This window comes from Pelodiscus sinensis, chromosome 24, assembly GCF_052426305.1.
Source record: "Pelodiscus sinensis isolate ZL-2025 chromosome 24, ASM5242630v1, whole genome shotgun sequence".
Classification (NCBI taxonomy): domain Eukaryota; kingdom Metazoa; phylum Chordata; order Testudines; family Trionychidae; genus Pelodiscus; species Pelodiscus sinensis.
This window is the reverse complement of record NC_143075.1, coordinates 4,503,631-4,528,555: the sequence shown is the minus strand read 5'-3', so window position 1 is coordinate 4,528,555 and position 24,925 is coordinate 4,503,631. Positions and strand designations below refer to the sequence as shown.

Below are 24,925 nucleotides of genomic sequence, written 5' to 3'. Positions count from 1 at the left end.
TGGCGCACTCCCCAGGCACTGTTACAAGTGACGGAGCAGGTGAGCGGAGAGCCAAACCTCCGTGAGCTCTCAGTAGCTTGTTGTTTAAGAATGCTGGCAGCAGCGGAGCAAGTCTGCATGGAACACGAATATATCTGATGGTAAAATGTAAGGTTCCCTGTGACGGGGTTGGCACTCACCTCGCAGGAGTGCCCCCATGTAGCCGAGTGTGGGTTCTTGCACTCTGTATGGCTGTGTCTAGACTACATGGCTCCGTCGACGGAGCCATGTAGATTAGGGTTATAGGCAAAGGCAAATGAAGCCGTGATTTAAATGATTGCGGCTTCATTTACATTTACATGGCTGCTGCGCTGAGCCAACAAACAGCTGATCAGCTGTTTGTCGGCTCAGCACGCTAGTCTGGACGCTCCCCTGCCGACATCAAAGCCCTTTGTCGGCAGCCCCATTATGCCTCGTGGGATGAGGTTTACCGGGGCTGCCGACAAAGGGCTTTGATGTCGGCAGGGGAGCGTCCAGACTAGCGCGCTGAGTGGACAAACAGCTGATCAGCTGTTTGTCGGCTCAGCGCGGCAGCCATGTAAATGTGAATGAAGCCGCGATCATTTAAATCGCGGCTTCATTTGCCTTTGCCAAAACAACAAATCTACATGGCTCCGTCGACGGAACCATGTAGTTTAGACGTACCCTATATGTCTACACTGGCAGGTTCTTGCATAAGAATGGCTGTTTTTGCGCAAGAACCCACAGAGTGTCCACACTGCCCGCCCACTCTTATGCAAGAAGATTTACAGTACGGCGTCGGAAAACAGGGCCTCTTGTGCAAGAACTACGCTCTTTTCTAACAAGTGTAAGCCCTCTTGCACAAGAGGACAGTGTGAACGCACAGCAGGGGTTTCTTGCACAAGAGAGCATCCACACTGCCCTGGATTCTCTTGTGCAAAAGCACATGGCAGTGTGGATGTGTTCTTGCGCAAGAGTTCTTGTGTCTTGCTCAAGATATTCTTGTTCAAGAACCCACCAGTGTAGACATAGCTTGTCATCTTAAAAGCCTTGTGGCTACTCAGCCCTCCGGCTGAGTCGACCTCTGTGCAATCACAACCCCTTTCCCTCTGTCCTCTGTGGAATGCGTCTCAGCTTGTTACCCCACTGAGTAGGAGAGTGGTGCCTCCAGGGCTTCTCCTCCTGGAGACAATGTTCTAACAGCTTCCCACTCTGAGCTGTCCCTGGTACAGCCAGCTCTGACCATCTCCCTTCCAGGTCTGGGCTGCAACTGAGCTGCCTCTAGTCCTGCAGCTCCTCTTATATAGTCCCTCCTGGCCCCTGATTGGCTGCTTTCCTCTTAACCACTCTAGCTGCCCAGAGCACTTCTCTGTGGCCCTTTTGGCCTTTGGGTCTCACCCCCATTTGATTCCCCTTGCACAGTAGGACAGTGAAGGAGTTAGAACACTACCCCAAATGTCGCTGAGACATGTCTACTGTGGCCTGGCCTTTGGGGGCCATTGTACTGTGAACAGTTGCCAGAATGACCCCACTGCTATGGTATTAGATCTGAACCAAAGCTGGAGCCCAAACCAGGTCAACAGGACAGAACATTGCCCTTTATGTTCTTGACATTGTTAAACAAAGGGACTGACATTTTTAACACTAGCGACCACGCAAAGATGCCCAGCAATTGTGCAAGGGGGTAAAACACAAAGGTTCTGCTAACAATTAGGTGTTTAATCAACTGGCAAGGCGGAACTGGCAATTAAGACCGCCGTTCCATCATGCGGGCACAGGGAAGTGAGCACCGAGGATCAGAACTAGCTCCGAATTGCACGTGTCCGTAGCTTGATGTCATCCTCTAAGTCAGTGGTCACCAACCAGTCGATCGGGATCTACTGGTAGATCATGGAGCCTCTGACAAGGGATCCTGACTGGTCTGGCCAGGAGTCTGTCAATTGCCAGTACTTTAGCTGCCCCTTCTCCCACTGCTCTGCTACTCTGGCGTTTGGACCTGTCCCCCCCCCCCCCCGCCCCCGGAGCCCTCTTGCTTGCTGTGCAGGGTGGGGGAGCTGGAGTGAGCAGGGCAGGGCCTCAGAGGAGAGGAGAGGAGAGGAGAGGAGAGGAGAGGAAGGAGGTATAGCAAGGGAATTTGGGTGTGATGTGGATCCTGGGTTGCACTTACATTCAGAAAGTGCTTCACAAGATTGCAGACCACAGCTCTATGTAAAACCTGGTTTCAAACTTGAATTCATCACGGCTGTGGCTTTGCAGAGTTAGCTGTTGTATTTCCCACTGCTTTCCTCTCCAACACATCCGTGACTTCTGGGGCGTGCTGTTGATCCACGTTCTCCGGGCTACTCTGGCATAGGAGAGGTCACGTCGGTTGAACATATTAATCAGATTTACTTGGAATGTACAAGACGACCAACGTTACACCAGAGGGGGGTTGCTCCAGAGAGACTGAGTGTTTCAAAACATGTCTGAAGGACTCCTCTGGAAGCCCCGTGGGCAGGCAGTTCACATGGATGATAAACCCACAGAACAAATCGAGCCAATTAGAACAAACCAAAGTCTTTCAAGCTTTAAAGTCCAAAAGTCCAGAGCCTCCATGTGAGAGGAGCAGCCCTGGATAGTTACCAGTCAGGGGGCCATGTCATAAGAACATAAGAACGGCCGTACTGGGTCAGACCAAAGGTCCATCTAGCCCAGTATCCTGTCTGCCGACAGTGGCCAACACCAGGTGCCCCAGAGAGGGTGGACCAAAGACAATGATCAAGCAATTTGTCTCCTGCCATCTCTCTCCAGCCTCTGACAGACAGAGGCCAAGGACACCATTTTATCCCCTGGCTAATAGCCTTTTATGGACCTAACCTCCATGAAATTATCTAGCTTCTCTTTAAACTCTGTTATAGTCCTAGCCTTCACAGCCTCCTCTGGCAAGGAGTTCCACAGGTTGACTACACGCTGTGTGAAGAAGAACTTTCTTTTATTAGTTTTAAACCTGCTACCCAGTAACTTCATTTAGTGTCCTCTAGTTTTTCTATTTAGGGAACTAATAAATAACTTTTCTTTATCCGCCCTCTCCACGCCACTCATGATGTCGAATTGAGAGCCCCAAAAGCAAGGTTTGCTTTTGCCGCTGGATATTTTTAATCTTCTGAATGCCGGGCATTTCCTGTAAGGCAGTGATTAGCGTCAGAGGGCAGCAGCCATGGGGGGGGGGGGGTGTTGGTCCGAGAAGAGGATTCCGGCGAGGAAGCCTCCATTTTGAATGAAACCACAAGCACAAGGGCACTGGTCCCACTGGGTTAAAGCAGCCAAGGAACCCAACTGTGCATGTTACAGTCTGTGCCCTTTTCAATGCCCGACGCAGATTTGCCACGTGCCCTGCTGGGCAGCATGCAGCCCATCCCCCCACACGGCGCAGAGAGGACTCTGCAGCCAGCAATGCCTGTTCATCAGCTACCGTTAGACAGTTAAGGGCGTTCAGACGAGTTGCTTGTCCAGTACAACTCTTCCCTTCCCCTGCAATTTGCACGGGGCACAGACACACAGAAGGTGCATGCAGCATTCCGAGGCAAAGGCTGTCAGAGATACCGTTTGGCTCTGGGTCCAAATTCTCCCTAAATTCAAGAGTCTTCAAGTTTGGAGGAGGGGGGTGCCAGAGAGTTCTTCTTTGCAGGAAGCTTCCCAGGACTAGCCATCCAAACACCAACCCTAACTAGAGACTTTGTCCTGAGCTGACAACATGACTTTAGTGCAGCTAAGAGGTGCTGGGTTGATGGTTTGGTGACTGACGTCCTCTGTTTAGTCAGAGACCACACACAGCAGCAGCAGAGACAATGAGAGGGTTCCTCTGCTGAGAAACCTCAGTCCTAATCCAAAGGACCCTGTTAAAGAACGAGAAAGGAGTTTAATCTCCCTGGCTTATTCGGTGTCTTTTGAGATGGTCAGCAAAGGGCCAGTTGCATGGTAGTTTTCTGAGGTGGCCATTAACTGGACAGGGACAGACATCAGGCGAGAAAAATATTTAGACATTACTCCCTACCTGGGGGGACTTAACCTAGTGAGTTAGGAGTGAAAATCTCCACAGCCCATAATCAGTCCTCTGGGATGTCACCTGACATGGACAATTCCTGAGAGGATCAGTCAGGGGTTTTAGAGACCTGGTTTCAGTGAAATCCTAAACACAATATGTGGATGGTGAGACACCTATTGTCAATGAACACTAACCTCCCCTCCCCCACATTATATTACTACCCAGTCTCAGACTTAGGCCAGGTCTACATTGGCAGAAAAAATGGAAGCAAGATATGCACCTCCAGCGACATGAATTGCGTAGCTGGAGTCGATGTACCCTGCATCAATTCTCTGGGGCAGCCCCACAGCAGGAGGTCGATGAGGGAAACTCTCCCGTCGACTTCCCTTACTTCTTGCAACAGTGAGGAGTACTGCAGTCAATGGGGGCACCCTCAGTGTTCAACTGAGCAGGTCTTTACTAGACCTACTAAATCAAACCCCAGAAGATCGATTACTGAGGTGTCAATCCTCCGGTAAGTGGAGACGTGGCCTCAGCTGTGTTAATGGAGCCCTGATATCTGCTCCCTTTCCTATCATTGAGTACCAAGTGTACCACAATACCACAGCAGTGTTTATACTAGGAATGTAACTGGTTACCTGGTAAACATCACTCTTTCTTGGTGATGCTTACCGGTAACTGGTTAATCGGTGCTTGGGCCAAAGCAGCCCCTCACCCTGCAATGCACTGTGGGTAGGGGCTTCTCCAGCCTGGCTGGTCCCAACATACCACAAGCCAGGGCTAGGGACGGAGCTGGGAGCCAGGAGCTGGGAACTGAGCCCCACAGTAACCATGAAACTGACAGAATTAATATCAGTTACACACAGTTAATATTTGTATATATTTCTTACAGCCCTAGTTTATACAGGGTCAGGAGAAACCCACGGCAGCTTCGTTATGTAATCCCAGCTATAGCGTGATCTAACGACTAGCGCATAGGACTGGGACACAGGATAATTGAGTTCTGATCCTCGCTCTGACACTGACTGCATGTGTAGTCACTTGGCATAGTCACTTCTTGCCTCGGAGCTTTATCTGTGAAATAGGGACATTGCTTCTGACTTCCCCTCCTCACAGCTAGTGCTCTAGAAACGAGAGAGGGAAATGACCTGGCAGGATATTAAGCCTGCTCCTCTCTAGCAACACAGGATTATTCTTCTGCTTATATGATAGAGCTTCCATCATTTGCATTGGGACACTTTTCCCCTTCCAATGGCTCTCCCTGCAAGCACCTGTTTAAATCTTGCTGTTACAGACATTCCCCCAAGCCTAAATAGCTTCGTCCTGAATTAGAACTAACGGTGTAAAATTAGATCTCATTTTAGGGCATTCTCAAACCAGGGGTCTCTACCCAAAAGGGATCAGCAGCCTATTGTTGGGGGGAGGAGGGGTCATGGTCTTGCTGCCCTTACTTCTGCACTACCTTTTAGAGCTGGGGGGGATTTAAATATCCCCCGCTTCAGTAGAATAAAAATGGCCGCCACATTGTGCCAGCTCACTGTTTGTCGGCACAAAGCAGCAGTCAAGACGGGGATCGGTCGGCAAGGAAAGCCTTTGCCAACTGATCCTGTAAACCTCGTTGCACGAGGCATAAGGGATATTTAAATCCCTGCTTCATTGACTATGTCGGTATGTCTAATTTACATGCCTCTGTCGGCAAAGGCATGTAGTCTAGACATACCCCTGGTGTGAAGGCAGCAATGCAGAAGTGTGGCATGGTACGGGGAGTGGAATTCTCATATTTTTAAAGGGGCCCAGCTAAAAAACGTTTGAGACCCCCTGTTTTAGAGGGTGCTCGATTTCCGTTAATATTGCTGCAGACTTCTGGAGTTACTAAGACTTGGAAAGTACTTTGCAGTTCTTTGCCTTTCATTCCAGGCTGTCAAAGTATTACTATGACTATGCAGCCATAGCCTCTGCAGGTTCCTACCCCTTCCTTTCCAGCATCTGAATGCCCAGACTAGTGTAGTGACCATATTCCTAGCCCAAACCTCTCGCTAGACCATCAAGTTTATGCCAGGGAGTGTTAGTGGGAACTCTGAGCTGTAAAGAGACACAGGCCTGGCTTTGCCTCTGAACTCCAAAAACGCCCTTAAAATACTCAGGGTTTTTTTTTTCTTTCTGAAAATGACTCGAACCACGTGGTTAGAACCCGGGTCACCCATCCTGACCACATTGTAGTGGCTGCTGTGCTGAGAACGTGCAGCTCGTTCCAGAGAGTGCTCCTTCCCTGGATGGCATAAGGCAGCATGGAGCCAGGGTAAGGATGCTTACAGAAGCCCCCTGGCAGCTCAGAAAGGTTCTAAGCTTTCTCTTAAAGCTGCAGCCCACGCTCTTTTCTTTCACAGAGTTTCTTTCTCTTGGGTGAATGGAGCTGGGGGATGTGGGTGTTCAACAGACAGGCTCCTCGGGGGCTAAATTTGTAGCAAAAGAGTCCACGGTGGCTTTAGGAAAGCCCCCCTCGGATAGCCCTTTGTGGACACTGTATCTCCCAGTACAGCCACGAAGGTAAGAGAACCCCAGGCTCTAGGATCAGCTGAAAGAGACTTCTCAGGCTACTTTCACTTTAACTTACAAGGTGATATTTTCAGTCACTTTTTTATCCTTTAACTCTCTGATTGACTCAGGGTGAGCACTGAGAGAAAGGGGATGGGCAACCAGAGGAATCCCGGAGCTAGAAGGGGCACCTCTGTACTAAAAACGATAGCTCACTGGGTTAGAAAGCTGCTGCTTCCAGATTCTGCAGTTTAAGATCGAAAAGCAGGAAGCTTTGAGGTGCTCAGTACTAGATGACAGCCCGAAGGGGCTGCGAGGTGCTAATTTTGGCCTTCTGCCTCCAAGAGGCTACCCAATGCTCCCTGAGGTGGGGTCTGTGTCACTAACTGGACCAAAATGGGGTCCAGTGGCCACGCGGGGGACGGCAAGGAAGTGAAACCGAGCGATTCTGCAGCATGGCTCCATGCAGCCTAAGGCAGCAGAGATCCAAGATGGCTGCAGCCTGGTGGTTTCAGGAAATGCTGGCGTCTTTGTGAGGGATTTCAGGGAGGTGAAGCTGTGGGGCACTGACCAAACCGGTGCTCCCTGCACATTCCTGTCTGGATTTGGGAAGGGCTGTGAAAGCATGGCTCTGCAGGGTGTGACGCTGGGTCGCTGCCTCCTGCTCCGAGTGCAAGAGAGCTGTCTCTGTGCCCACGGCGGGAAATCCTCACCACTCTGCCAGTGCTCGGCTCCGGGCTCCGCCGCGGCACACGCCATCTTGTTACACTGGAGTGCCCAGCGCCTCGTCGTCTGGACACCTGCAGTGAACACAGATTCCTCCCCTCCCTGGAAGTAGCGCACCTCCTGGTCAGCAGCTTCCCCTCAGTTAATGCTCCCTTCAGCACGAGGCACTGGTTGGTGGCTCTAGTCCAGTGGTGAGGAACCTATTTTGGGCTGGCAGCTGCTGACCCACAAAAAAATCAGTTGGGGGCCACACACAAGGGAGAAGGGAAAACCCCCCCCAAAATACACCCAATTGACGTGGCCCCCGACTGAGAAGGAGAAAGACGACGCTCCCCACATTCCTCTCGCACACCAGAGCCTTTGGGGTGCCAGGCTAGTAGACTTTGTGTATTCCAGCACTGTGGGGGAACTGGAGTGCCAGCACAGGTCCCCCAGTGCAGGGGGGGGGGGTCCCACGAGCCTATGGGGTCGGATCCAGGCAAGTCGGGGACTGCATCTGGCCCCCAAGCCTTAGGTTCCCCAGCCCTGCTAAAGTCAAACCAGATACACATTTATTTAGCACAGCTTAAGATAAAGATCCAAAATAGATGCAAGTTAAAGGACTGGAAACCCCAGGTTACAGATAAACGTAAAATAGAAAATGCAGTCGAGAGCCTGGACTTATTAGCCAGTGGTTCCCTCTCTGTCTCATGAGGTCTCTTTCTCCCATGGACAGTCCTTATAACACTGGTCCAATCTGGAGAGGTGGGATCCACTTCTCATGGGATGCTCATGCTGGCAGAGTATCTTGTGTTTTTCATCTTCCTTCTTCTCCTTCTCCATAGCCCCAGCCTTTCCGAGGGCCCCTATTCAGAGTCTTTTCTTGGGTTTTCTTCAGCTTTGTCAATGCTCAGTCCTCCATCTTCTCTGGACTGTAAACTCAAGGCTGGGCCGGGTGGAAGGATGCTTCTTGGTCTCATTTCTTGAGTCAGCTGAGACCCACTGTCGGAGGCGACGTGTTGTCTCCAGCCATTTTGGCACAGTCTGTATTTTACACAGCGCTTCAGAGATTACCCCCGCAAACTCTCGCAAGAGCCGTGATTGGCAGCTAGTCTGTAGCTTTTGCCAGACACCACACCACCACCGCCCACTTGGGTGAAGCATCCAGAACCTGGTCAGACACAGGTGTAACATGCCTGGCTGGTAGTGGGTGAAAGTAGGGCTGGGGGAGGCAAGCCCACAGCCCCCCCTTTTGCCTGAGGCCCAACCCCCCATGGGAGCCACGCTGCTCCCCGCCGTAGGAGAAAGCCTTCAGCCCCTCACAGGAGCCTCCTCGACCCTGGAGCACCATGGGGAGGGTGGGTGGCATGTGGCCTGAGACTCGCTGGCCCTGGAGCTCAAGGAGGGCAGGAGGCACATAACCCCAGCATCTTCCAACTCAGCCTGGTTGAAGCCCGGGGCAGCAGTAGGTGTTCTGGGGGCGGAGAGTGGGCTGGGCCATGCCGGGACTGGGGGAAGGAAATGCCTTCCCCTGCCTATGATACCCGCCACCCATGCTGCCTGGACATGTCTGGGCATGTATAAGCAGGCCTATGCCCCGTAGCGGCTGGTCGTGACTTGCAGCAAACCCACGCATGCTGTCAAAGGCTACCGCTGGAATCACGCCAGGCCCCGCCGGCACTGAGTGTCTCTAGGCACACTGGGTGACAATCCGGGTCGTCGGAATTCCGGCAGCTGATTCCCATGGTGAGTGGATGGGGCACAGTCGCTCACAGGTGGTGAAATATTCGGTGACGTCTGCAGATCCGCCATAACTAGGCATAGTCCTTCCCATTTTGGGATTTTTGGAGAGGCGGATCCTGCTGTGTTGGGGGGGTTGACTCTTCCAGTTCAGTGCAGCCCGTTCATGTTGTTTCTCTCTCTCTTCTCTGGCAGCCTCCTTCTCAAGTCTTTGCAGTTCCAGGGCTCTTTCATCAGCAGCTGTGCCCTGCACGCGCTACCTCCAGTGGTCACTCTCAGTACTGCATCCCTCCTTTCTGTGCCTCCTCCCTTTCCATGTTATGGAAAACAGTCTCATTCCCAGCACTTTCCATTTTCCTAGCACAGTCTTACTTTAAGTTATGATAAGAGGAAGCTGCATTCTAAATCTGATGGCCCTAGCCCTTACTGTTTAGGGGGTGTTCTTGAACAAACAGATTCATGGACGGACACTCAGACAGATGCACATTTCTAAAATATATAGCTAGGTTGCTGTTCTGCTCCTGCTAGTTAAGGTTAATAATGAACTGATGCATGTTTGGAGATGTTCCTATGCAGGAGCACATTAGCATTAGAACTGCAGGAGCATATGAAGATCAAATTGCTTTTGATGATATTTTTGGCTTATCACATGTAAACTCTTTTAGAGGGCTGCATGACGACAGTGCTGGCTTTCCCAGCGATACTGGTGTTCTCATGTTACATTTGTAATGACTCACATGTAGTCACTCCCACCATCGTATACACGAAGTACTATGGTGTCTCAGGAGAGCTCTGTAAACTCTGGACTCCTGTGGTTACCCCCACACCCAAACAAGTATCATTGGTAGCAGAGCCAGTGTTCAAAAAGGGATCCCGATTCAAAGAGCTGCGATGTGAGATTGTGGTCGACTCTGTTGTGTTCTTATTGCACTTGCTGATGAGGGCAAAAATGATGAATTACTGTTTGTCTCTTTGTAAAAGGGGTATTTGAAGTCAATGACATTTGTGGCGGAGGGTGAATGAATAATAAAATTATGAGGGAAATGTCACAGAATAGTCAGTGAACATGTCTGCAAATGAGATTCCCAAGTGGAAGTGGAAGTTAATGGAGTGAATAGTCAGGAGGTTATAGTGGAGGTGAATACTACAGGTTAGACCTCCCTGGTCCGGGTCAGGTCCCAAATCAGGGGAGGTCCCCTGTCATTGGCCTCCCAGGTCCCTGCCCCCCCTTACCGCCATCTGCTTCTGGCCTCACTGCCCCTGGGCTCCGGCAACAGCACTCCTGCTGCTGGCCCATCCACGGCTCCATGGCTACTGGGGCCGGTGCTCCATGCCAACTGCCAGCCCAGCTGCCACTGGGGCCAGAGCTCCAGATGGACCATGGATGTTGCCAGAGCAGAGAGTCCTGGTTTAGGGAGGTACCCCCTGTGGGAAGAATAGTCTACAGCACACAGGGCTGCCTGACGCTACACTGGACACTTTGACAAAGTGCAGTGTAACCGCCTCAAATGGGAGCCCTGGGGCCAGTCCGTACGGGAGCTGGGTTGGACTCCAAGCCCCCACTGGACATCCGTCCCTTCCACGTTTTCTGGGTATTTAGAGGCCAACTGAAAGGTGAGAACATCTCCGGAACGACAGGCCAGGTGGAAAGCCCCAGAGGCCAGAGGGCTGCCACAGGGGCGTTACCACTGCGTCTCTTTTCTCTCTCTCAGAGGGGAAGTGGGTTTTGTGCTGATGGAAGGAGACAGGCTGACCACCCTGGTGAGTGGCAATTGCTCTCTCCAGAGACCAGGCCTAGCACGGGCAGAGGCAGAGCAGCATCCCCATCCTGCCTCAACCCCACTCCACAGCCCCCCGGGGTAAGCTAGTCAGGGTCTGACACCGAGCCCAGTGGGAGATTTTTCCATTGATAAGCCTGAGCCTCCACGGCTTATCCAGTCCTTGGCTGCTCTGTTGGACTGCCAGTGAGGGAACCAATTAGTGCCAACGATGACGAGTCATTGGGCACTCTACAAGAGCCTCTTTTTCGTTCCTGCTGCAGGCCACTGAACGGCTAGCAGACGGTAACTAATTATATTCATTTCTAGTCACGGCGTGGGGTCCCCAGGAATGTGTAACCCACACACCTAGGCTACGTCTAGACTGGCATGATTTTCCGCAAATGCTTTTAATGGAAAAGTTTTTCCGTTAAAAGCATTTGCGGAAAAGAGCGTCTAGATTGGCACGGATGCTTTTCCGCAAAAGCACTTTTTGAGGAAAAACGTCCGTGCCAATCTAGTCGCGGTTTTGCGCAAGAAAGCCCCGATCGCCATTTTCGCCATCGGGGCTTTTTTGCGCAAAACAGTTTTTAGCTGTCTACACTGGCCTCTTGCGCAAAAACATTCCGGAAAAGGGCTTTTGCCCGAACGGGAATGTCAAAGCATTTGCGCAAGAAGCACTGATTTCGGACAGTAGAACGTCAGTGCTTTTGCGCAAGATCAAGCGGCCAGTGTAGACAGCTGGCAAGTTTTTGCGCAAAAGCGATATCTTTTGCGGAAAAACTTGCCAGTCTAGATGCAGCCCTAGTGTGGTTCACTGTCCCGTGTAGTGGCACTTAGAACACTTACCGGAAGAGCTAAGAACAAGGCAGCTCTACAGCCTAAGCTGGGAGCCAGCTGGCTTTATAGTTCAAGCTGCAGTGGCTCCTCCATTAAGCTCCAGAGATCCCAGGTTCAACTCTGCCCAGTGATGGTCACACATGGACTTTCTAATCGAAGTACATGCTTTTCAGAGCTCCTGTCAGCAAGTTATTGGCTGTGTTGTGTTCATTTTCAACCCAGCAAAACTCATTCGATGCATCAGTTGCTGCTGAGCTTTTCAACATGGTTTGTTTCTTAAAGTGATGGTAACATTGGTTTATATCTGGGGTGGGTAAATACTGGCCTGAGGGCCAGATCTGCTCTACCAGGGTTAGCTCCTGGCAGGCCCCCACTGCTTTGTTTACCTGTGCCTTGGCGGGTATCGGACAATTGCAGCTCCCCCCATTGGCCGCGAATCGCCGTTCTCAGCCAATGGGAGCTATGGGAAATGGAATCCCAGTCCATGCCACTTCCCTCCACTCCCATTGGCTAGAAATGGTGCTCCATGGCCAATGGGAGCAGAGAACCTCTGATGCCTGCAGAAGCGCAGGTAAATATAGCGGCCATGGCCCAACAAGGACTAACCCTAGCGAGCCTCCATCAAGTTATTGCCCACCCCTGGTTTCTATGGAATCAGTGGCACAGTAGCTCATCCTTTCCAGTCCATTGCTGGCAACAGTCTGTTCTGTTCCCTCTGGTTCCTACACTGAGCCTGTCCCTGGTACTTGTGAGGACTCTGGTATTCTGCCGAGAGAAAGCCGGGCATTGCTGGCTGTGCAGTTTATTGTCTGCATAGAGTGGAGCCTGCCTAAACCCATATGAATGCAGCACAGCTCTGCGATCTGGCATTTCCATATGACTGGCTGTGCGCAGCTTTAAATCAAAAACATGAGGGCAGTTTCAAGCAGACGTGAGAACAAGAATGGGGAACCTAAGGCACGGGGGCCAGATGTGGCCCTCAGCTTGCCTGGATCTGGCCCCTGAGGCTCGGGAGCCTACGCTGGTGCTCCAGCCCCACCTCCGCTGTTCCACTGCGGGGCTGGAGCACACAAAATCTACAGCCCTGTCCGCCCAGGATCTGGTGTGCAAGGGGAACGTGGGGAGCATCTTTCACCGTGACAGTCGGGGGCCATGTCGGTCAGCATTTGTTGTTTTGTTTTGTTTTTTGCTTCTTACTTCTGTGTGGCCCCCAACTGATTTTTCTGTGTGTCAGGGGCCCCCAGCCCTAAAAAGGTTCCCGCCCCTGAGTTAGAACATAACGTAAGAACAGCCAGGCTGGGTCAGACCAAAGGTCCATCTAGCCCAGTATCCTGTCTGCTGACAGTGGGTTTGAGAATAGCATCTCCTCAGCCTGGTTTTACATTTCATTCCCTCACGCAATTTATTTTGGCTTTGCCAGAAAGCCCTGCTGCACTTGAAGGGCATAGCTCCGTAAATCCGCTTAGCTCCGCTGACTTCAGTGATTAGCTGTCGCGTTACACCGGCCGAGGCTCTAGCTCAAGGAAAAGAAAGCATTTCCCTTCCTTTGGAATTTCTAACCTCTCATTCCTGGTGGGTTGAATGTCTGGGCTCTTTGAAAGGACATTGAGAGGAAGGAAAGGCTCCCAGACAGAGCCAGATTTTGATCTTAGACTTTACTACAGGTTGAACCTCTCTAATCTGGCATTCTCTGGTCCAGCAACATCCGTGGTCCAGCATGCTGTTGGTTAGCTGGCTGTCCAGTTATCAGGAGCATGGTCAAGTTTCCCGCGGTCCCATAAAATTTGTTCACAGCCACCACTCCTGGCTCTCAGTGTTCTGTGCTGTGATTTAGCTCTAATTTATCCCTCAATGTCTCTTAAGAGCCCAGCAAGCAGGGGAAGTGTTGGTCATGCTGTTAGGAAATGGACCACTGTTGCTCAGCAAATTCTCTGGTATGGCACAGGTCAGGTCCCGAGGGATCCTGTTTAGAGAGGTTCAACCTCTAGCAGGCATTTAGGAAAAGGGAAACCTTCTTTCCCTCGGCTTTGCTACAGCAGCAAAGAGTAAAGTGAGTGGAGGTCTCCCGCTTGCATGCTGGGACCTGTAGTCTTTTTTTCTCCAGGCTTCACTATTCAGCATGAAGGAGGATCCAAGCTCCTCTTTCCTGTGCAAACTATCCCTGGATTATAGCAAGGCAGCCCTCAGAGGGGTCAAGTGTAGGTGCCCCCGTGGCAGGGAATTTATTCTCATCAGCCAGTGCTGTAGCCGGGTTCTGCTGCCTTGTACCAACGTGCTGAAGCATCACAAAGCAGCGTGCCTGTCACACAGCAGCCTCCAGTCCGTACTACTGAGGAGCCCTGGAGTGAAACCCTCCATTCAGAAACCTCCAGGGAGCCTCACATGATCTTGCTGCAGAAGGACCAAAGGGCTGGAGGAAGTGACAGATTGCTTCTCCTTCCCCCTCCCTACTCTCCAGGACCCTTTCTGGGCAGGCCTGGGCTTGTCGGGCCCGGCGGTGCCAACAAATGGGAAAGGCAGCTACTCGCTCTTTCTTCCACACGCCGACGACCTCTAGAGGCCTGCGCTCGGCCAGACGGGGGACTAGATTACAGTGCTGGCAGCCAGTGAGAAATCAGGGACTGGCGGAGGGGGAGAGGGGGTTCTGTACCGGTTGAACCTCTGTAAACCAGGATTCCCTGGTGCTGGACCAGGGATATTCTAGGACCATAGAGTCCTGGCGGAGAGCTGGTGGCTGGGCTCCTCACAGCTGGGCTGCCCAGCGTGGCCAGGAGCCCTGCAAGCAGGGAGCAGGAAAAGTGGGGGGTGGGGGACCGGCAGGGCAGCAAGGCCAGTGGCATGGGGGGAACTGGTCAGGAGGCTGGCAGCCAGTCCACAGCTGGGGTAGCCGGTAGCAGGGCGGGGCCAGAAGTGACCTCCCCTGGTCCAGCAAAATTCCTCCTCCGGCATCAAGCCGATGCTGAGGTTGCCGGACCAGGGAGGTCCAACCTGTCATGGGTTATAGACAGAGAGATCTTCCATTTCCCCACCTAAAATTAGAGTCCATTGTTACCCACATATTGTGCTGCACTGGCTCAGTAGGAGATTTTTAATCCATCTTATTTTAAACAGAGTTCACTGAATCTTGCTTTAATTATCCATGAGATTCCCTGGGCAGGCCCTGGAAATAAAGAAATGGAAAAGAACCATTGGATGATCTAGTCCCTCCCCCTGCATGCACAGGACACATCCCCGTGCGTACACTTGGTCAGGCACAAAGCTGAAAGGTGCTGGATAAGTACAGGCTGTGCCATTTCTATGTGTTGTGGCCACACTAACGATGCTGTTTTCCTTTGGGCTCAGAGCGATTTATCCCCTGTCCGACTCCCCCTCTGTGAAGATGTCCCAGTCTTCTCCAGTGGATGAAGGGACGACGTTTGAACATCTCTGGAGCACACTGTAAGTGCTACTCGACCACTGTGCCAACCCTCATTCTGGGAAACAACTGGTCTGTCATTGCTTGGGGCTTAGAGACTCATACTGTGGAGTAGGACTTAAAAGGGAGATATCTTTCTACCTCTATAGCTGCAAGGCCCATGTTTTCATGCACGTATTTTTCATGTTCAGATTTTTGCTTGCTCAATAGCTCAGTTTTGTCCACTCAGGCTACATTTTACCAGCCCGATCTCCTTGCATCAGGGTGCGTTTACACTGCAACACTATTTCGAAATCACTAGCGCTATTCTGAAATAATTTAGTCCGCATCTACACAGCAGGCAGTTATTTTGAAATAGTATCGAAATACCGTCCAGCTGGAGGACTTCTCACTCCGACTCCTGTAACCCTCGTTGTACGAGGAGTAAGGGAAGTCAGAGGAAGAGCGCTCTGTTTCAAAATAAGTGCTATGTAGATGCTCCCTATTTTGAAATAAGCTATGCAATTGCTGTAGCTTCTTTCGAGTTAAGTCCTGCTGTGTAGACGTACCCTCAGTGGAGGTCCTGATGTGACAGCGCAGTCAGAGTCGAGATCATGGAACAATCTGAACGAGAAATGACCCAACACCTCCTGGGATCTGGTCCAAAAACCTGGGCACCCCAAATCTGGCCTCCTGTTTTAATGGCTACGCCCCCCCCCCCCCCCCCCCGTGCTAATGCTCTAGAGCTGCCCCGCCCATGCAAGGGTGTGTTTCCAAATACTGCAGAAAACAACTCCAGCCCAGCTGGGGTTTGGTTTCCCCTGTTCTGATTGAAGGCCGACGCCCAGCACGCCCGCATGCTGTGGCAAATGCCACGGGCTGGAGAGGACTGCTGGGACGTGCTCGTTTAAAGTCAGAAGAAATGAGGAAGTTGTGACACCCTAGGCCAGTGCTTTTCAAACGACGGGTCGGGACCCAGCACTGGGGGGTGGGATGCTGGGCGCTGGGTCTCGGTGCTGCAGGGAGATCAGGGGAGCAGTGGGGGGGCTAAGGCAGCTCCCTGCCTGTCCTGGCACCGCAGACTGCGCTGGGCCCCAGAAGCAGCCGGCAGCAGGCCCAGCTCCTAGGTGGGAGGGGGATGGGACAGTAGAGGACTCCCCGCACTGCCCCTGCCCCAAGCACTAGCCCCGCACACCCGTTGGCTGGGAACCTGCTGCTGCCTGCGGTGCCAGGAGAGGCAGGAAGCTGCCTTAGCCCCACACTGCATCGCTGACCAGGAGCTGCTCGAGGTCAGCCCCTCCTGCCCCAGCCCTGCCCCTCCCCAGATCCCGTCCTGCACCCCGAAGCTCCATCCTCAGCCCCGCCCCGGAGCCCACCCTCCAGTCCTGTGATGTTGGGTCGCGGCAGCAGCAATTTTCTTCCACTGGGTCACGAGTCAAAAAGTTTGAAGCCCCTCTGGCCTCAGAGACGTTAGTGCTGCTGAGAGGGAAGCAGCCAAGCTTGTCTCCCCAGCCCGGGTTAGCCCTTTGGGGAGCTGTCCCCTCCTCCCCCCGCTCCCCTGCTCCACGGACTGGGCTGCGGAGAATGACAGCAGGGCTGCCCCTGGGCGCTAGCTTGGGCTGTTCTACCTGGCGTGGGTGCGAGGAGAGCCGGCCAGCCTTCCCAAGGGATCGTGCCCTCTAGATCTGTGCCTGGGGAGGGGGGCTTCACACAGGGCCCTACCTGCTCCCACATGGCAGGGGGCTCAGCTGTCTCTATGGCATGGGTTCCCAAACTGGGGGGCCAGAAGAAATTCCAGGGGGGGCACAAGGTGACCCAACCCCTCCCCCGGTCAATCCCCCCTTCAGTTGTGCTGCTATTTTTGTTTTTTGGCCTCAGTCAGTTCCCCCCCCCCCTTTTTTTTTTTTGCTCAACAAGATCTTTTGCTATGTGGGGGGGGCGTGAGGGTGTCTCAAAAATCAAAAAGGGGGGCGTGCTGCTGAAAAGTTTGGGAACCACTGCCCTATGGCAAAGCAAGAGGGATGCACCTTGTCCACTGCTAGCCCCACCCGGGTGAGTCAGAAAGGGGTGTAAGAACCTCAGAACGGCCACCCCGGTCAGACCAAAGGTCCATCTGGCCCTGTGTCCTGTCTGCCGGCAGTGGCCAGCACCAGGTGCCCCAGAGGGACTGAACAGAACAGGGAATCCTCAAGTGATCTCACCTCTATCATCCATTCCCAGCCTCTGACAAAAAGAGTCTAGGGGCACCATCCCTACCCATTCTGGCTAATAGCCACTGTTGGAACTAAGCTCCATGAATCTATTTAGCTCTTTTTCTAACCCTGTTCAAGTCCTGGTCTTCACCACATCCTCTGGCAAGGAGTTCCACAGGTTGACTGTGCACTGTAGCGTCCTGGGCTACATTCTTTTTCCTTCCTAGCCACATGTGGGGGCCCTGTGTGCAGCTGCTGCCACGGGGTGTCCCAGTTCATCTGGCTCCCAATGGAGTGGGGCTGTCACAGAACCAGGGACAGTTCTGCACCCGGGTCCAATGCCGAGGTGGCGTGAACGGGAGTTGGAGGCGGATGTGATGGGCAGGCCTGGGTGTAGGTGCTCACGGCTGGGTGGATGAGGCCAAACCCACTCATCACTGATTGGATTTCTCTGGCCCTGGCCTCCTTACACCGCTCCAGGGCTGCCTGATTGAGAGCTGAGCGCTCCAAAGTGAAGCAGGCAGCATTTCTAATTGGGTTAGCTCCCTCTCTGGCCTGTACTTAGCACCCTGACTGAAGAGGAAGGAGGCCTGTGGGCCATTCCCTTTTCTCCTCTGTGCCCTCCCCGGAAGGAAGCAATGCTCTGTCTGGCCGATCGCTTGCTACTGAGGGACACGCCACATCTATGTCCTCTGAGTCTAGTCTCATGCTGCATTTATCCCCCAGAGAAGACAATTTGTCCAGGTAAAATGTGCTGAGGGGGCCGCCCTGGGAAAAAGCAAAGGCTGGAGGTGGCCAAAGTTCAAGGGAGAGCCAAGGCTGGGGTGGGATGGATGAAAGCCGCACGAGGGGAGCCGAGAGGCTAATGCTATGCTACCTCTTTTTCTCAGGGAACCGGACAGCACCTATTTTGATCTCCCTCCATCCAGCCATTCAGGGGAAAGCGAGGTGTCTAACCAAGCAGAGGTCACCATGGACGTCTTCCAGATGAGGAGTATGAATGAATCCGTCTTGGTGAGCGCCGTTCAGTTACAAGAAAGACAGTCATTTTAAACAAGAGGTTGTTGGGCGCCAGGGGCTGGGAGTGAGATATGGAGCCTTTTACTTTTGTGGGTACGGCTACACTGTGTGTGTGAGCGGGGTGGGGGGGGCGGATTTCAAAGAAGGTATGCAAATTGCATTTGTATTTGCGTATCTTCTTCCGTTTGTTTTTTTTCCAGAAGAGGATTTTCTGATATTTGGCCCATCTACACAGGGCCAAATGTCGGGAAAAAACCCTCTTTTGGAAGCCCCGTTATTCCTCGAAAAATGAGGCGTACAGAGGGCTTCCAAAAGAGGGTTTTTTCCAAACATTTGGCTCCATGTAGATGGGCCAAATATCGGAAAATCCTCTTCCGGAAAAAAAATGGAAGAAGATATGCAAATGCGAGCGCAATTTGCATACCTTCTTCGAAACTCCTCCCCACAGTGTAGCCGTACCCTGTGTTACTGGCTCATAAGCCAAACAAAGCCAGTGCTGATCCAAAGCCGCTGTATTAGTGCATGGAATAAGCAGGGTTCCTCCATATTTATTGTACTGCATTATGCAGTAACCTCATACAATGGCCAGGAAAACAGTATTATTTATTATTAGTATTACTTATTACTTATACTTAATATAATAATATAGTATTTCTATATATATTATATAAACATATAAAATAGAAAATATATATTAGATAAATAATGTAATAATAGCTATAACATAATATATTACTATAATAATAAAGTCATAAGTATTACTTATTAGTAAGTTTCACTGGCATGTCCAGTGAGGAGCCTGTTTGGGACAAGGGGACCGATAGGAGTGCTGAGCCTCTGGGCAAGGTGGGAGGGACTGATTCCTCATTCCCAAAAGGGGTGGGGCCTTGGGTGGAAGGGGTGGGACATGGGGCGGTTGCCTTCTTTGTCCCCTCCCCCACCCGTCGGCAGGCCTGTTCTCAGAACAGCATGTGGGTTCTCCGTCTGGAGTGGAAATCGCCTTAGTACAGCCTCCGTCAGCTTGACCGTGGGATGGCTCTCTCCCATGTCACCTGGCAGAGGTACAGTCGATTGACCCCGGTGGTCACCATTTCATTCTTGCCGGTAGTAACATCCGGCTAAAACACAGAGCACCTCTGGCCCCTTGATGCTGAAAGACTCCCCATCTGTGCACTCAGCAGGAGCAGCCATCCAAGGCCCCATAGCCCCAAGTATCCCCCATGGGAGCACCGTGCTAACATGGAAACCCGAGACAGGCAGGCAGAGGCGTGTTGAAGGAGGGGATATTGTAGCTGCAATAATTACAGTGCTCTAGTAGCTGCCAGGAGACCTTAGCATCATGCTTCTGCTTGCTGGGACACGCCAGCCGCAGGCTCGCTGCTACAACGAAGGGGGAGAACCGTGCAAGTGCCTCTTAACAACATGAATAACCTATAATTGTTCAAGTAGAAACACGCTGCGCGGGAAAAGTCATTTGTAAGGAAGTCTACAGGCTTAGCTCACTGGCAGCCCACTCCTGCCCCTGCGGAAGCGACCAGGCGCTTTGCCAGAGCTCCTTGCGGGAGCCAGACTGGGCTCTTCGTACCTTCGGGAGCTGCCTGGTTAGAGCCAGGACGAGAGCTGTCCCGTCTGTCGGGGAGAAAGGGTTTGAATCCTTTATTGGACGCGACTGATTCTAAATGGGGAGAGAGCAAAAGAAAACAGAAGCTTTCCAGACTGAGGGGGGCTTTGCTCCCTGATTTTCTTGCCCTGTTTCTAGCCGGGGCACTTGGCTGGGAATTTTTTCCCTCCTCACTAAAATTCATGCCCGAGGTGGCATTTCTTGACTTGCGTGAGCTCAGCCTAACTCGTGCGAGTAGCCAGTGATGTGAGTAAGATTTTGGTAAGATCAGACCCTGCATTTTGTTATTGAGGAACCTTCCCGGCAATGCCTAGAGGACAGTAAATTCATTCGTGGAGCAGAGGTTTAAAAAGCGCCGCCTCTGTTTTCTCAGGAGGCCTCCCTCACAAGGCATCCCTGATCCAAAAGGTGCCATTTTGATTTTGCTCTTTTACGAGATGCCCCAGGAAAAGCCATAACACAAAGCTCAACGCGTATGTCTAGACTACATTGTTTTTTCGAAAAAACTTCACCTGCATCCACACTGCAATCGCATTCTTTGGAAATTAAATCGAAAGAAGGCAGGTGTTTTTTCAGCGTTGGTAAACGTCAAATTACAAGGAAGAATGCCTTTTTCAAAAGAGCTCTTTCAAAAAAAGGTGTGTGTGGACGCAGAACAGGGACGTTTTTCGAAAGAAGAGGCAGTCGAAAAAAGCACAGGTGCCCGGGTGGCCATTCTGTGAATAGCAATCAGGGCTTTCTTTCGAGAGAGCGTCCGTGCAGTCTGGACACGCTCTCTCAAAAAAGCAGGTTGCTTTTTCGATCGGGTTTCGAGGTGTGAATGCTCTCTTTCGAAAGAAGCTTGCAGCCAGACATACCCAAAGGGAGACTTGGACCAGTGCGTGCCAAAGCGTCTTTAATTATGGGACACAAACAGTTCCAAGAAGCAAACACTTGTGTTTGGAACCCCCAGATCTTCACAGCTAGCTCTGTAGGTTGTATTTGCCAATAACGCTGTATACTGGATGTGGCTCCTGGCTTGCCTGGATCTGACCCTGAGTTTCAGGACTTCCCCCTGCCAGCATTGGGGAGTCGGTGTTGGGGCTCCAGCCCTGAGACCACCAGACCTCCCACCACTAAGCCTGTTTCCCAGCAGCCCTCTCCCACACACTGAACCCCTCATTGTTGGCCCCCCATCCCAGATCATAGGAGGCCCACAAAATCTACTAGCTCGGCCACCCCTAGGTGTGCAGGGGGGATGTGGGGAGTGTCTTCCTGCTTTCCAGTTGAGGGCTGTATCAGTGAGGTGGTTTTTTTCTTCTCGCCTTTGTACAGCCCCCAACTGATATTTCTGTGAGTCAGTGGCCCCTAACCAAACAAGGTTCCCTGCCCCTGCTTTATAAGAAGCATTAAGGGGCATGATCCCCTTGAATATCACTGTACTCTGCAATATTTGCCCCTTCTCTGCTACAAATCACACAGAGGGTTACTATAGCAGAAAGTAGCAAGGGGGAATGCGGTTCTTTGTGCTTTTTTCTATTTCTTTGTGCACCTCTTAGCACTGTGTGTCCTCAGTTTCCCCATTGCCCCCGAACAGTTAGAGTGAGTTAGGCACACAGTCATGCGATGAGTTATTTGGTCCTGCCATGAGGGCGGGGGACTGGACTCGATGACTCTCGAGGTCCCTTCCAGTCCTAGTATTCTATGATTCTATGATTCTATGCTAGTGCAGATCCCTGAGCCCATGAAGAGCCACTCCGATGCCAGGTTCTGGTGCACAGTCGTGCAATGAGCTATGCTAGTGCAGATCCCTGAGCCCATGAAGAGCCACTCAGAAGCCAGGCCCTGGTGCACAGTCGTGCGATGAGCTATGCCAGTGCAGATCCCTGAGCCCATGAAGAGCCACTCAGAAGCCAGGCCCTGGTGCACAGTCGTGCGATGAGTTATGCTAGTGCAGATCCCTGAGCCCATGAAGAGCCACTCCGATGCCAGGTTCTGGTGCACAGTCGTGCGATGAGCTATGCTAGTGCAGATCCCTGAGCCCATGAAGAGCCACTCAGAAGCCAGGCCCTGGTGCACAGTCGTGCGATGAGCTATGCCAGTGCAGATCCCTGAGCCCATGAAGAGCCACTCAGAAGCCAGGCCCTGGTGCACAGTCGTGCGATGAGTTATGCTAGTGCAGATCCCTGAGCCCATGAAGAGCCACTCCAATGCCAGGTTCTGGTGCACAGTCGTGCGATGAGCTATGCCAGTGCAGATCCCTGAGCCCATGAAGAGCCACTCCGATGCCAGGTTCTGGTGCACAGTCGTGCGATGAGCTATGCCAGTGCAGGTCCCTGAGCAGCCACTCGGAAGCCAGGCCCTGGAATCGACCTATGTGCACCGCAGCATTGGAGCCTAAGTCAGAACCTCCGTGTCTGAAAAGACCCTTCGCATCAGCCGCAGGGGAGCAAGCACTTAGAAAGGAAACGTTGGGGCTCAGCTGTATGTGGACGAAAACATTGTCCTCACTCTGCGTGTGTAAGCAACAAGTAGCCAGAGGCAGTTTTATTACGAGCTGCAGCAAGGGAAAAACGGGTTCGGACGGGGGGGGGGGAGCCCCCCTAGCTCCCTCCTCCGAGGCAGATCTTCGAATACAAGCAATTATGAAGCAGTTTCTATACTGTCCATTAGATATAATAACAATAACAATTAGTCTCCTTCCCATTCCAAACACCAGTGGCTAACAGTTATTTAGTTCCACCCAGATGCTCCTTATCTCAAGGTCCCTGCCAGAGTCAGCGTTCTGTCCTTATCTCCGTATGGAGGCGAGAGGCAAAGGCAGCGTCTAATTCCAGATCTCGCGTTGTCAGGCCACAGACTTAGCCTGACTCTTGCTCTCTTGTTAACAAGACCAAGATGGCTGCACACAAATTCCCTTCTTCCCTTTTCCTGCCTCCACATGTATGAGGGAGGGGCAATCTTTATGGTTAGTCAGTTGAAAAAGACCCAGGTTGGCTGAATCTCTCCAGTTACTGTATCCTGAGTGCCCCTCCCAAGCGAAGAACCGTGGGTGGAGCTGAGTTCCTCCATGGCTCTTGTACTGCGTGATGCCGTATTCTGGGACCTTCACATCAATAGCTAGAGTAAAGTCAATTCGTTTGTGGAGCAGAGGTTTAAAACCCCCCAACTACTCTGTATTCTCATTAGATCCCTCTGCTAAAGATGTTGGCGTCACTGATCTATAATGAGTAGGGTTGAGGAAACGACTCCCCCCTGATCCTGTGTCTTATAGGAATGGGCCCCAAACCAGCCGGAGGAAATACAGCTCACACCTTCCACATCATCCGGTGGAGCTGACCGCTCAGTGTCAACATTCTTATGCTCCCAACGGTTGCCCAGCTAACCCAGATGGCTCCATTATAAATCAGATTCTGCTATCCTGGCTCACACTGAGGGCACGTCTTCACTCGCCATGCCGGAGATCAATGTTCTGGCATTCGATTTAGCGGGTCTAGTTAAGACCTGTAAATCGAACACTGAAGGCCACTCCAGCCGGTGCCTCTACTCCTCACAGTCGTGAGAAGTAAGGGAAGCCGATGGGCACGTTTGCTCCCATGGACTGCCCCCTGTTAAGAAGGTGTCAAGCTGGAGCTGCAAACCTTAAGCCGACCTTCCAGGTCTAGTGTAGACACGGCCTGAGTAATACTTTACTCCACAAATGGCTCCACTGAGTGCCACTTCTGAAGTAAGGGACTGCTCAGTGTGAGGAAAGGTGCCAGAATCGGGCTCTGATCGAGTAAAATATTTGTCCCACGAAGTCTCATTGTCTCACCACATCAGATATCTCATCAGATTATGGCTTCAGGCATATTTTTGCCTGGGAAAGTTTTTAAGGGAGATACTCATTAAATAAGGTTTAAGAACATAAGAATGGCCGTACTGGGTCAGACCAAAGGTCCATCTAGCCCAGTATCCTGTCTGCTGACAGTGGCCAGCACCAGGTGCCCCAGAGAGGGTGGACCGAAGACAATGATCAAGCGATTTGTCTCCTGCCATCTCTTTCCAGCCTCTGACAAACAGAGGCCAAGGACACCATTTTATCCCCTGGCTAATAGCCTTTTATGGACCTAACCTCCATGAAATTATCTAGCTTCTCTTTAAACTCTATTATAGTCCTAGCCTTCACAGCCTCCTCTGGCAAGGAGTTCCACAGGTTGACTACACGCTGTGTGAAGAAGAACTTTCTTTTATTAGTTTTAAACCTGCTACCCATTAATTTCATTTAGTGTCCTCTAGTTTTTCTATTTAGGGAAATAATAAATAACTTTTCTTTATCCGTCCTCTCCACACCACTCATGATTTTATAGACCTCTATCATATCCCTGTGAGGAGTGAGGATTGTGAATGCTGCCGTGGATGAAAACATCCGAGATGCCTGCTGCAACTTATTTATAAATGATCTAGAGAAAGGGGTAAAGAATGAGGTGGCAAAATTTGCAGATGATACCAAACTGCTCAAGATAGTTAAAGACCAAAGCAGCCTGTGAAAACTTCAAAAAGATCTCACCGAACTAGGTGACTGGGCAACATAATGGCAAATTAAATTTAATGTTGATAAATGTAAAGCAATGCACATTGGAAAAAATAATCCCAACTCTACATAGAATATGATGGGGGCTAGTTTAGCTACAACTACACAAGAGAGAGATCTTGGAGTCACTGAGGAAAGTTCTCTGAAAACATCCCCTTATTGTGCAGCAGCAGCAGCCAAAAAAGCAAATAGAATGTTAGGAATCATTTATAAAAGGGATAGAGAATAAGATGGAAAATATCTTATTGCCTCTGTATAAAACCATGGTACGCCCACATCTTGAATACTGTATACAAATGTGGTCGCCTCATCTCAAAAAAGATCTATTGGCATTGGAAAAGGTTCAGAAAAGGGCAACAAAAATGATGAGGGGTTTGGAACGGGTCCCATATGAAGACACATTAAAAAGACTGGGACTTTTCAGCTTAGAAAAGAGGAGACTAAGGGGGGGATAAGAGAGAGGTCTATAAAATCATGACTGGTATGGAAAAGTGATTAAGGAAAAGTTATTTACTTATTCCCACAATGTAAGAACTAAGGGTCAC

General features: G+C 51.4%; 1 protein-coding gene across 1 annotated transcript in view; it reads left to right on the top strand.

The window, feature by feature from the left end:
- The window catches only part of TP73 (tumor protein p73), a 110,554-nt gene that overhangs the window by 10,462 nt on the left and 75,167 nt on the right, over positions 1-24,925 (top strand). The window contains exons 2-3 of the mRNA XM_075906809.2: positions 14,944-15,039; positions 18,078-18,201. Coding sequence (XP_075762924.2) covers positions 14,944-15,039; positions 18,078-18,201 — 220 coding nt within the window. The remainder of the gene's footprint in view (positions 1-14,943; positions 15,040-18,077; positions 18,202-24,925) is intronic.